Source organism: Pristiophorus japonicus, chromosome 14 (assembly GCF_044704955.1).
Source record: "Pristiophorus japonicus isolate sPriJap1 chromosome 14, sPriJap1.hap1, whole genome shotgun sequence".
Lineage (NCBI taxonomy): Eukaryota > Metazoa > Chordata > Chondrichthyes > Pristiophoridae > Pristiophorus > Pristiophorus japonicus.
In genome coordinates, this window is record NC_091990.1 from 155,851,718 (window position 1) to 155,865,697 (window position 13,980).

The 13,980-nt window shown below is 43.8% G+C and overlaps 1 protein-coding gene across 1 annotated transcript in view; it reads left to right on the forward strand.

Moving 5' to 3' along the window:
* svip (small VCP interacting protein) overlaps positions 1 to 7,942 on the forward strand; it is a 35,732-nt gene extending 27,790 nt beyond the window's left edge. The window contains exon 4 of the mRNA XM_070898643.1: positions 7,353 to 7,942. Within this exon, the coding sequence (XP_070754744.1) occupies positions 7,353 to 7,367 (15 nt within the window). The 3' untranslated portion in view covers positions 7,368 to 7,942. The remainder of the gene's footprint in view (positions 1 to 7,352) is intronic.
* The last annotated feature ends 6,038 nt before the right edge of the window (positions 7,943 to 13,980 follow it).

The window sequence follows — 13,980 nt, forward strand, 5'->3', positions numbered from 1 at the left end:
GGCACCATGGAGATAGGAAAAGTGCCAAGGTTGAGAAGCCATTGTTGGAAATGGATAGGTACAAGTGTGGAACCAAACAAGTGTAGTCTCTCTGAACTGCACAGCGGAGGAGAGGTGTTGAAGGAGGATATTATGGTTGATTATTGAAGGCTGAAAAGAGGAGGACAAAGAGGAATAATACAGCATGTTCACAGTAACTGAGAATGTTGTTGGAGCAATTTTAGTGATTTGAGAGATTCAAACATGGAGTTGCAAGAGAAATGGGCACAGACCTGGGAAGCAACAACATGCTCGAGAGGAAAGGGTGATCAGATTTATTTTTAAGCACATTTCCAGGTTATGGCATTGTAGGCAAATAAAGTATAAAATACTCATCATCTGTCATTTATTGCATTAAATAATAGAGAATAAAAACTGATCAAGCTGAGTGAGGTATGGCATATTTAACCTTTGCAGAACCCTCTAATCCTTAAAGATAAACTGAAGTCACAAGACAGCCATGTGCAGTGTTGTTCATAAGCATATAAAGAGCAGAATGTGTAAAGGTCATCTACCAACCAAGTTCATTCCACCCAGAGTATGTAGATTACGATTCTATTTTGGGCTCTCTTTTCTTTTCTGCCCTTGCTCCTCAGCCTCCGCATGTTGATCCTCCAACAATGCCAAGTCCCTTTACATTGCTCACCTGGGGAAACACATCATGCGGTCCCTTTAGTATCTCTGCAACCCTCAGTTCTGCTTTTCAACACATAGGGTTGGATTTTTGGTCTTCTGTTGCCCGTGTTAGTGCCCCGGAGGGGCGGCAATGCTGGCATTAAGCAGTTCTGGGCGGGCAGCTAGCTTCCAGCGCTCCGCCGGTACATTCATTGCCGGGTTCGGTGGGGCGCGGAGCATTACCGCCCAGAAGTGGCGAGCCGGTGTGCAACGTCCCTGGTGGCAACACCAGCTCGATATTTGGATTGCCACTGACCCTTAGTGCCCCGTAGAGCACCCTGGTGGGAACGCTTGTGGGAGCTGGCATTCCAAGCTGGAGCAGCTGCATGTCGACCTGAAGTAAGTGTTTTTTTTTGCGATTTATGTTGTGGTGGCGTGGGTTATTTATTGGGAATGTTTTTGCTGTTTTATTTTCAGATTTTTTTCCCAAAAGACATAGAAACATAGAAAATAGGTGCAGGAGTAGGCCATTCGGCCCTTCTAGCCTGCACCGCCATTCAATGAGTTCATGGCTGAACATGCAACTTCAGTACTCCATTCCTGCTTTCTCGCCATACCCCTTGATCCCCCTAGTAGTAAGGTCTACATCTAACTCCTTTTTGAATATATTTAGTGAATTGGCCTCAACAGCTTCCTGTGGTAGAGAATTCCACAGGTTCACCACTCTCTGGGTGAAGAAGTTTCTCCTCATCTCGGTCCTAAATGGCTTCCCCCTTATCCTTAGACTGTGACCCCTGGTTCTGGACTTCCCCAACATCGGGAACATTCTTCCTGCATCTAACCTGTCTAAACCAGTCAGAATTTTAAACGTTTCTATGAGCTCCCCTCTCATTCTTCTGAACTCCAGTGAATAAAAGCCCAGTTGATCCAGTCTTTCTTGATATGTCAGTCCCGCCATCCCGGGAATCAGTCTGGTGAACCTTCACTGCACTCCCTCAATAGCAAGAATGTCCTTCCTCAAGTTAGGAGACCAAAACTGTACACAATGCTCCAGGTGTGGCCGCACCAAGGCCCTGTACAACTGTGGTAACACCTCCCTGCCCCTGTACTCAAATCCTCTCGCTATGAAGGCCAACATGCCATTTGCTTTCTTAACCGCCTGCTGTACCTGCATGCCAACCTTCAATGACTGATGTACCATAACACCCAGGTCTCGTTGCACCTCCCCTTTTCCTAATCTGTCACCATTCAGATAATAGTCTGTCTCTCTGTTTTTACCACCAAAGTGGATAACCTCACATTTATCCACATTATACTTTATCTGCCATGCATTTGCTCACTCACCTAACCTATCCAAGTCACTCTGCAGCCTCATAGCATCCTCCTCGCAGCTCACACTGCCACCCAACTTAGTGTCATCCGCAAATTTGGAGATACTACATTTAATCCCCTCGTCTAAATCATTAATGTACAATGTAAACAGCTGGGGCCCCAGCACTGAACCTTGCGGTACCCCACTTGTCACTGCCTGCCATTCTGAAAAGTACCCATTTACTCCTACTCTTTGCTTCCTGTCTGACAACCAGTTCTCAATCCACGTTAGCACACTACCCCCAATCCCACGTGCTTTAACTTTGCACATTAATCTCTTGTGTGGGACTTTGTCGAAGGCCTTCTGAAAGTCCAAATACACCACATCGACTGGTTCTCCCTTGTCCACTCTACTGGAAACATCCTCAAAAACTTCCAGAAGATTTGTCAAGCATGATTTCCCTTTCACAAATCCATGCTGACTTGGACCCATCGTGTCACCTCTTTCCAAATGCGCTGCGATGACATCCTTAATAATTGATTCCGTCATTTTACCCACTACCGATGTCAGGCTGACCGGTCTATAATTCCCTGTTTTCTCTCTCCCTTTTTTAAAAAGTGGGGTTACATTGGCTACCCCCCACTCCATAGGAACTGATCCAGAGTCTATGGAATGTTGGAAAATGACTGTCAATGCATCCACTATTTCCAAGGCCACCTCCTTAAGTACTCTGGGATGCAGTCCATCAGGCCCTGGGGATTTATCAGCCTTCAATCCCATCAATTTCCCCAACACAATTTCCCGACCTCGTGGGTTGCTCCGAGGCCAGCTGTTTAGCTCGGGATTTTCACTTGTTCAGCCGGCCTAGTGCCCTAAAAGAGGTGTGCAGCGCCTCCCTTAGCGATCTGCTCCAAACTCAGGAACCAGCTGATCAATTTTGCTGCGGCAGGCGCAAACCACTTGCCGGCGCAAAATTTACCGCTCCGCCCGGGTTAACATCGCAACAGAGGCGCAACCGAATTTCCACCCCATTGACCCCCTCAAGGCATCAATTGACCCCGAAGCCAACTCCTTATCTGGAAATCTGTTTCATATGTTCATTATCCTGTCGGTGGGGGTAATTGGGTAGTGCAGCACGCGTTCTTTAAGTATCTGGTCAGGAGGGACATTCCTGCTTCTCCTGACTCTTATGTTCGGGTAAGTACAACTCCAAAACTTAGCTTTTTGGTAGCAGGCGGTCTCAAGGTCCGGTTTCACTGAGTGCAGCTGGCGCTGGCACTGACTGCCTCAGGGTAAACCGATCTCAGTGTGGGCCTCACACAGGTGTTAAGCTTCTTATTTGCATATGCAAAGGGTAGAATGCCTGTTTCATGTGTGGGCACTGTATTACATTTTGTTTCGGGCGCTAACAGAAGAACATAAGAGATAGGAGCAGGAGTAGGCCATTTGGCCCATCAAGCTTGCTCCGCCGTTCAATCAGATCTTGGCTGAACTGATCTTGGGCTCAGCTCAATTTCCCTGCCCGCTCCCGATAACCCTTCACTCCCTTATCGCTCAAAAATTTGTCTATCTCCACCGTAAATATATTCAATGACCCGGCCTCCATAGCTCTCTGGGGAAGAAAATTCCACAGATTTATGACCCTCTGAGCTAAGAAATTCCTCCTCATCTCGGTTCTAAATGGGTGACCATTCATTTTGAAACTATGCCCCCTAGTTCCAGATTCCCCCAAGAGGGGAAACATCCTCTCAGAATCAACCTTGTTGCGCCCCCTCAGTATCTTGTATGTTTCAAAAAGATCACCTCTCATTCTTCTAAACTCCAATGAGTATAGGCCCAACCTGCTCAACCATTCTTCAGAAGTCAACACCTTCATCTCAGGAATCAACCTTGTGAACCTTCTCTGAACTGCCTCCAATGCAAGTATATCCCTCCTTAAATAAGGAGACCAAAACTGTACGAAGTACTCTCGGCCTAGTCTCACCAATACCCTATTCAATTGTAGCAGGACTTCTCTGCTTTTTTTACTCCATCCCCTTTGCAATAAAGGCCAACATTCCATATGCCTTCCTGATTACTTGCTGTACCTGCGTACTAACTTTTTGTGTTTCATGCACAAGTGCCCCTAGATACCTCTGTACTGCAGAATTTTGTAATTTCTCTCTATTTAAATAATACATTTGCTTTTTTATTTTTCCTGCCAAAGTGAATAACTTCACACGTTCCCATATTATACTCCATCTGTCAAATGTTTGCCCTTTCACTTAGCCTGTCTATATCCCTTTGCAGATTTTTTGTGTACTCCTCACAATTTGCTTTCCCACCCATCTTTGTATCATCAGCAAACTTGGCAATATTACACGCGGTCCCTTCATCCAAGTCATTAATATAGATTGTAAATAGTTGAGGCCCAGCACCGATCCCTGCGGCACCCACTAGTTACCATTTGCTAACTGGAAAATTACCCATTTATCCCGACTCTGTTTTCTGTTAGTTAGCCAATCCATGCTAATATATTACCCCCAATCCCGTGAGCTTTTATCTTGTGCGGTAACCTTTTATGTGGCACCATATCGAATGCATTCTGGAAATCCAAATACATAACATCCACTGGATCCCCCTTACCCACCCTGCTCATTACATCCTCAAAGTGCTGAAACAAATTTGTCAAACATGATTTCCCTTTCATAAAACCCTGCTGACTCTGACTGCATCATGCTTTTCCAAATGGCCCGCTGCTACTTCCTTAATAATGGACTCCAGCATTTTCCCAACGACAGATGTTAGGCTAATTGGTCTATTAGCTTCCTGCTTTCTGTCTGCCTCCTTTTTTAAATAGGGGCGTTACATTTGCAGTTTTCCAATCCACTGGGACCTCTCCAGAATCCAGAGAATTTTGGTAGATTACAACTAATGCATCCATTATCTCTGCAGCCACTTCTTTTAAGACCCTAGGATGCAGGCCATCAGGTCCAGGGAACTTCTCCACCTTTAGTCCCATTATTTTATTGAGTACTTTTTCTTTAGTGATAGTGATTGTTTTAAGTTCCTCCCTTCCAATAGCCCCTTGATTATCTATAATTGGGATGTTTTTAGTGTCTTCTACTGTGAAGAGCGATACAAAATATTTGTTCAAAGTCTCTGCCATTTTCCTGTTCCCCATTAATTCCCCAGTCTATCATCATCATCATAGGCGGTCCCTCGAAACGAGGATGACTTGCTTCCACGCCAAAAAAGGATGAGTTCACAGATGTTTCGAATAATGGACCTGAGCTGCATCCTCAAGGGTGGAAGATGCCTGTGCGTGGATTTTTTTACGTGTGGTGGCCGTTGCACACCAGCCACCAGTCTAATCCTCTAAGGGACCAACGTTTACTTTAGCTATTCTCTTCCTTTTTAAATACCTGTGGAAGCTCTTGCTATATGTTTTTATATTTCTTGCTAGTTTATTCTCATAATCTATCTTCCTGCTCTCTCATTTTTTTTTTAGTCATCCTTGGCTAGTTATTAAAAATTTCCCAATCCTCTGGCCTCCCACTAATCTTGGCAAATTTGTATGCCATTGCTTTCAATTTGAAACTAGCCTACTAAGCCCCATATATGGTAGGTCTCTTGTGATTTTAATCACTCGACCATTGGTGGCCGCGCCTTCAGCTTCCAAGGCCCTAAGCTCTAGAATTCCCTCCGTACACCTCTCCGCCTCTCAACTTCTTTCCTCCTTTTAAGATGCTTCTGAAAACCTACCTCTTTGACCATCTGCCCTAATTTCTCCTTGTGTAGCTCGGTGTCAAATTTTTGATTTGTAACGCTCCTGTGAAGCGCCTTGGGACATTTTACTATTTTAAAGGTGCTATCTAAATACTTGTTGTTAGGTGGTGCACGTCTGGTTGGAAATGTGCATATGCTTTCTGCTCGCCTGAAAAAACAGGCTGAGGAGCTGAATTTATAGGCTTTAGATTTTTTTCAAGCAATCAGATTTAATGTAACAAGTCCCATAAAGGATGAATGGACTATTGCCAATGAAGCATTGACTTCACTGTTCCTGTTACTGATGGATCATTCTTCTCCAAGTTCTTTCTAATGCATTTTTATTCTTTTTGAGCTGGGAGTGTTTGTGGCACATTGTCCCAGAATTTGAAAATTACAAATGAAAACATTTTAAAAAGGAAATGAAATAGATGGCTAATCGTTTCTGTTTATCCCCATTCTGTTTGAGGATGTTGAGTAGGGCGTTTGTGTTTCTCCAACTTTAACATCCGCATTAAATGGTATTTCCTTAATGTGTTTCTCTGGTATGAAATTATCCTAGTGATGAGTTTATCCATCAGTTTTGCTGAGCTTAGGAGGTTGTGTTTGTCTCGTATCCATCTGTCACTTACTGCTGTTGGGTGTGATTGAAATAACTGCAGAGACGTCCAACTGCTAACAACTCGGTTGCCTCCATCCCCCCTTCTATATGAAAGTGAAGCAAAATAAAACCAGCTTGCTAATGTAACCAGTCATGGACATGTACTTAGCCTGTTCCTGGACAGGTTCCTAGCTGGTGGCCTTGTGCATCACATAAGCTGCCTGCTCCCAATGTAAAGCTAAGCTATACTTTAATTACCTTTCCTCTTCTCCACCAGGCTAACATCCCCAGTATTGAAGCACTGACCACATTCGATCAGTTTTGCTGGGCAGGCCACATAGTACGCATGCCAGATACGAGACTCCCTAAGCAAATGCTTTATGCGGAGCTCCTTCATGGTAAACGAGCCAAAGGAGGACAGCGGAAACATTATAAGGTTATAAGGACACCCTCAAAGCCTCCCTGGTAAAGTGCGACTTCACCACTGACACCTGGGAGACCCTGGCCGCAGACCACCCGAGGTGGAGAAAGTCCATCCGGGAGGGCGTGAGCTCTTCGAGTCTCAATGCAAAGAGCATGAAGAAGCCGAGCGCAGGCAGCGGAAGGAGCGCGCGGCAAACCAGCCCCACCAACCCCTTCCCTCGACTGTCTGTCCCACCTGTAACAGGGTCTGTGGCTCTCGTATCAGACTGTTCAGCCATCAAAGAACTCACTTTGGGAGTGGAAGCAAGTCCTCCTCGATTCCGAGGGACTGCCTATGATGATGATCTCCTCCTCCACCACCATCCCCTTCTTTAGATTATATATTTTGGAACCTATGTAGTATTGACTGTGGAAATCAAGGAAATACAACTTAATTGCTTGTGTTTTATATTGGAAAAATACTTGGAGTGTTTGTATTTGAGCACCAAGAATGTGATGTTATGAGATTGCAACTGGGTTACAGACTCTGGTGTAGTATTATGCACCATAATGTTATGGACATTGCTGAAATGATTACATTGTCAAAATTCATTGTATTTTGTTTTTAAATTTCAGTGGCAAGTTGGTTAAAGAATCTGAAGAACTGATCGAAGACGGTCTTCAATATTACCAATGTAGCGTTGACCTTGCTGGCCCCTGTTACTGAGAGGTTCATGTACTCTGCGTGGCTTTCGGTGTTGTGTGGTTCGAAAGATCAGAAATGTGCCATCTTTTGCATTGAATGTTCTGTACAAAGGCTTTCTGTATTCCGACAGAATTGTACAATGTTTCTTCCAGTAATTTAAAAACCTATCTATTAATGTTGAAAACACTTGGCCAATCCAGTCATTTTTAAGAAACAGTGGAGACTTCTCATGGCTTGGATGTTGCCGTTCTATAGGGTCCTTTGGTTAGCATTTGTTTTACCAGAGATTGTATTGCTAGATATTTACTTTCAATGTATTACCATTATTTATAAACCAGTATAGCTACCTATTGTGGATTTTTGTAGATAATTCAGCTGCTGCTTTATTAGGCAAGGTTTTCTATATTTATAAACACTTGACTTTCTAACCCTTTGTGCCTTGGAAATAGTGTGGGGAGATGTGTGAAAATATGCTTCATTTTAATGCTATAGCTTGTGTTTATTAAAATATTTAGCATCCTTTGTGGAGTTTGTTTTGATTTATTGTACTAGCATTTTAAGCTGCTGAAATTGTAGACTCTACCAGGCCAGATCTCTACATTCAACTGCTCTAAATATATGTACTCAACCCATTTAGGAAAAAAAACATTTTTTAGGACTAAATAAAACTATTTGTAGTATTAATTATATGTTTTTAGCTGATTATACTTTGAAAAAGATAATTATGTATAAATATTTGATATTCCTTGCATTAGTAAAATAAATCCCAATATAAGTGCTTGTCATCAAGTGATTCAATCACAGGACTCTACTGTTGGTCATTGACCATTCTGACACTTGTTGATAAAAGAATATGCAGTGTATTTATTGTGTCCCTCTGTATTATACAGAAGATACAGCCTATAGTGTATTCCATGGTAGGTAATGTTTTTGCCAACTTGGTCCTTGTCGGAGGTGCTGCCTGCTGCAGAGGTGCATTTCTACATGTGTCAGGTGACCATTGACACCTTATCCAAGCAGCCACACTTTGTTGAAACCGAGACAGAGTGATGTCAGGTTATGTTTGTGCAGTGTTGCTCCTGATCTTGATGTCCTCACTGGTATCCACACAGCACTTTCTGTTAGGAGGTCAAAATAGCTCATTCTGGCTAGTATACTTTTCCTTGCCCAGCACTGGGCTGATTGTCCTCTCATTCTGGCTAAAAACAGCTAACTAGGGATCAGAGCTGGCTTAGTTACATGCTGCCTTTATCGACTGGTCCATTGGGGGAGCAATGTGTACATTTTGAATTCTCTCCTGGTAAGCTTAGATGTGCAGGTAGTTCTCTGAACACTTTTTGGGATTAATAAAATGTCTGTAAATAGAATTTCTTAACATTTTGTTACAGGGCTAGATTAGAAATTCCATCTTTACAATTTTGTCCTTCAATAAAGCTTTCTTTAATTTTCCTACAGATATGTGTATATATAATACACACGTGATTTTATTTACATTTTGCAGATACCAAGTGTGATGCAAGAGCTGTAAACCAAACTGACATTTCCAGTATAAAAGCAAAATAGTGCAGATGCTGGAAATGTGAAATAAAAACAGAAAATGCTGGAAATACTCAGCAGGTCAGGCGGTGTTTTGTGGGGAGAGAAACCGAGTTAACGTTAACTCACTCTCTCCACAGATGCTGCCTGACCTGAATATTTCCAGCATTTTCTGTTTTTATTCCTCACATTTCCAAAGTGATTTAGCATATGATATAACTATTCCACTGAGGGGATCACACACTTGGTCATAATAAATAATAGCAGTTTATTGTTTTATTGAAACACCCTATGCTGAGGTCCCTCATGGAAGAATGGCAGGATGCACGCTACTCTGTTTTGCATCTTTCTCCGTGACCTGGTGGATCAGTAGGATCTGTTTGCAGCTTTCTACAGTTTGTGACTCTCCGCTTAGAAGATAAGACAAATGGTGTGTTATCTTCAGTACTGAATACACCAAATAAATAATGTTGAGAAGGACAAACTAAGATGTTTATTACTTGAAAGGTGGTAAACTCTCCTCGGTTACAAAGCGTTTAACTCTTGGCTTGTTGATTGTATTGGATCGAATGGGGAGAGTGGAACAAGTTGGTGACGATGGTTGGAAAAACTGGTAGAAGTGCAAATCCTCAAAGCAGGAATAGGTCACACAAAATGTAACTACTTTAAAGAAGGGGTGCAGGAACAGAGACCCGATTGTGTACATACACAAATCTTTGAAGGTAGCAGGACAAGTTGAGAATGCTGTTAAAAAGGAATATGGTGATCCTTGGATTTATAAGTAGAGGTATAAAAGTACAAAAGCAAGAAGGTTATGCTAAACCTTTTTCTGGCCACCACACTTTATGAAGGATGTCAAGGCCTTGGGGAGGGTGCAGAGGAGCTTTACTAGAATGGTACCGGGGATGAGGGACTTTAGTTATGTGGAGAGACTAGAGAAGCTGGGATTGTTCTCCTTAGAGCAGAGAAGGGTAAGGAGATTTGGTAGAAGTGTTCAAAAATCATGAATGGCTTTGATAGAGTAAATAAGGAGAAGCTATTTCCAGTGGCAGTAGAGTCAGTTACCAGAGGGGACAGATTTAAGGTAATTGACAAAAGAACCAGAGGTGACATGAGGGAAAACTTTTATGCATCAAGTTATGATCTGGAATGCACTATCTGAAAAGGAGCTGAAAGCAGATTCAACAATAACTTTCAAAAAGTAATTGGATACTATGTGAAGGGGAAAACATTTTCAAGGCTAAGGTGAAAAAGCATGGGAGTGAGACTAATTGAATTGCTCTCAAACTGCCGGCACAAGCCCGATGTGCTGCATCATTGTCTGATTCTGTTGGGCAGGCATCAGAGCAAACCTCATCTATACTTGTCCCACTGCCCCCAAGCCTTGCTGTCCTTTGAATTTAACTCCTTGGGAGTTTAGCTCGATAGTAAATATTTTAGCACATTTTGCACCAACATCACATCATAGTCAGAAATCCTGAAAAATAACCTCTCTCGGGCAGTTTGACATGATAGCATTTTTGAAGGGCAGTTTCTGAAGAAAAGGGGCCATTGATACGAATTTATGGGTCAATAGCAGTTTATCTCTCATTCTATGGTACTTCATGCCTGTAAACTGATCTCACATCTGTTCTGACCTTCAATATCTAGTTAAATGGTGGCATGATCCAGTAATTGTAACTGTAAGACTCCTGTGTGACTCTATTCCCATTAAACTGATGACCACCCAACCTCCTTTTCTGGATCCCATGTTAGCAGTTCTTAGGTACTGTCCCTCCCTCAAATCTGTTATCGCCCCTCAAAAAACCAACCCTCGACCCCTTTATCTTTGCAAACTACCGCCCCATCTCCAACTTCCTTTTCCTCTCCAAAGTCCTTGAACGTGTTGTCGCTTCCCAAATCCATGCCCACCTTTCCCGCAATTCCATGTTTGAATCCCTCCAATTCAGTTTCCATGCTGCCACAGTACTGAAATGGCTCTCATCAAAGTCACAAATGACATCCTTTGTGACTGTGACAAAGGCAAACTATCCCTCCTTGTTCTTCTGGACATCTGCAGCCTCTGACACGGTTGACCACTCTATCCTTCTCCAATGCCTCTCCATGTTGTCCAGTTGGATGGGACTGCACTCACCTGGTTCCATTCTTATCTATCTAATAGCCAGAGAAACACTTGCAACGGCTTTTCTTCCTGCCCCCGCATCGTTACCTCTGGTGTCCCCCAAGGATCTATCCTTGTCCCCTTCCTATTTCTTTACATGTTGCCCCTTGGTAACATCATCCAAAAACACAGCATCAGTTTCCACATGTATGCTGATGACATCCAGCTCTACCTCACTACCATTTCTCTTCACCCCTCCACTGTCTCTAAATTGTCAGAATGCTTGTCCAACAACCGGTTGTGGATGAGTAGAAATTTTCTTCATTTGAATATTGGAAAGACCAAAGCCATTGTTTTTGGTTCCCGCCACAAACTCCGTTCCCTAGTCACTGACTTCATCCCTCTTCCCGACTTCTGTCTGAGGCTGAACCAAACTGGTTGCAACCTTGGTGTCATATTTGACCCTGAAATGAGCTCTCGACCACATATCCCCAGATTAACTAAGCCGCCTATTTCCACCTCCATAACATCGCCCGTCTCCACCCTTGCCTTAGCTCATCCACTCATCCATGCCTTTGATACCTCTAGACTTGACTATTCCAACACTCTCCTGGCTGGCCTCCCACATTCTACCCTACATAAACTAGAGGTGATCCAAAACTTGGCTACCCATGTCCTAACTTACCTCACCCCTCCCTATCTCTGTAATCTTCAGCCCCACAACTCCCCCCCCCCCCCCCCACTCTGAGATGACCGCGCTCCTCTAATTCTGCCCTCTTCATCCCTGATAATTGCTCAGCCATTGGTGGCCGTGCCTTCTGTTGCCTCGGCCCTAAGCTCTGGAATTGCCTGCCTAAACCTCTCCGTGTCTCTTACCTCTTTCCTCCTTCAAGACGCTCCTTAAAACCTACCTCTTTGAACAAGCTTTTGGTCACTTGCCCTAATTTCTCCTTATGCGGCTCGGTGTCTAATTTTTTATCTCATAATACTCCTGTGAAGCGTTTTGGGACGTTTCAATACATTAAAGGCGCTATATAAATTTGTACTGGCTATTACAATTTTGCATATGCAGTCACATATGTTCTCTTAGCTTTTCATGATCTAAAGGGCTGTAGTGATACCCGCCCTCCTGTATGGCTTAGAGACATGGACCATGTACAGTAGACACCTCAAGTTGCTGGAGAAATACCACCAACGATGCCTCCGCAAGATCCTACAAATCCCCTGGGAGGACAGACGTACCAACATTAGCGTCCTCGACCAGGCCAACATCCCCAGCATTGAAGCACTGACCGCACTTGATCAGCTCCGCTGGGCAGGCCACATGGTTTGCATGCCAGATACGAGACTCCTAAAGCAAGTGCTCTACTTAGAACTACTTCACGGCAAACGAGCCAAAGGTGAGCAGAGGAAACGTTGCAGGGACACCCTCAAAGCCTCCCTGAAAAAGTGCAACATCCCCACTGACACCTGGGAGTCCCTGGCCAAAGACCGCCCTAAGTGGAGGAAGTGCATCCATTCGGGCACTGAGCACCTCGAGTCTCATTGCTGAGAGCATACAGAAATCAAGCGCAGGCAGCGGAAAGAGCATGCGGCAAACCTGTCCCACCCACCCTTTCCCTCAACGACTATGTCCCACCTGTGACAGGGACTGTGGCTCTCGTATTGAACTGGTCAGCCACCTGAGGACTCATTTTAAGAGTAGAAGCAAGTCTTCCTCGATTCTGAGGGACTGCCTATGATGATGATGATGACAACTTTTCAGAAGGTGGACTGAAAAACACTTTTGAGACGAGGTCAATTTGCAAACCAATATGGAACAGAAGGCAGTCTTGTAGTGGAAGATAGCTACTTATTGCTTCTTGTTCGACAGAAAATAAAATGTAATTCTGCCATGTTAATGAGCTAAACTCTGTTTACAACTTAGCAGTCCCTGAACTAGTACTAATCTTTACTCTTACAGGCTGCATGCACTCCTGCTATTCAGTCTCAGCCTCCCTCACTAGCTGAAGAAAGCGCGGCGGCTCCGACCTGCAAGGACCATCAGTAGGTCGGGGCCTTCAAGGTACTGCGCGTGCTGGAGAGCAATGGCTGTAAAGAGGGAGACTAGATTGGACATCACCAAAATCCAGGTCGCTGATTGGAGCACAGGTAGGTACAGCAGGAGCGGCAAGATTGGGGCGCAGGAGTGGCGAGTGATCGTGAAGCGACGTGATCGTGGCCCAGGAGAGGCGAGGATCCAGGAGCAGCACGGGTCAGCCCACTACAATATGTGTGCGCACCAGGTCCGTGCAGCAGAGCAGGTCTCCACGAACATGTAGTTCAAGACCTGGAATATAAAGTCCTTCATTGAAACACCTGTGAACTTATTCCTTTTTGGCGTGGAAGCATGTCATCCTCGATACAAGGGACTGCCTATGATGATGATGATGACTAGCTGAAAGATAGCAAGATCTCTTGTCTCTCTGGCTGTTCAGGGCAATCTGCCTGGAGCTTACTTCAGAGGTACAAAGACTTCTGATTCTTCCATCAGTAGATTGGTTTGCTGAGTTATCACCATGAGTAAGAAACCATTCACAACAATGACATTGTTTATCTAAGCCCCCTGCTGGGCTCATTTAGAATTAACACACAAACTGCTATTCAAACCTGCTCAATGACTTCCATTGTCCTATGTATGAGTAATCCTTTTTTATGACTATTTCATTACCCCTGGGATAGCACATTAATTTTCTAACCACCCATTTTTCAGTACCTACAGGCATTTTACTGTCAAGCGGAAAAGTATGCTGAAACTCTGCAGATTAATCTTTTATAACCAGAACCTGACTATATCAGAAATATAATATAAATGGAACCAAAAATGCTTTCTAGACCAAGTAGATTAAAAATCCATCAGTTATACCATGAGAACTAAAATA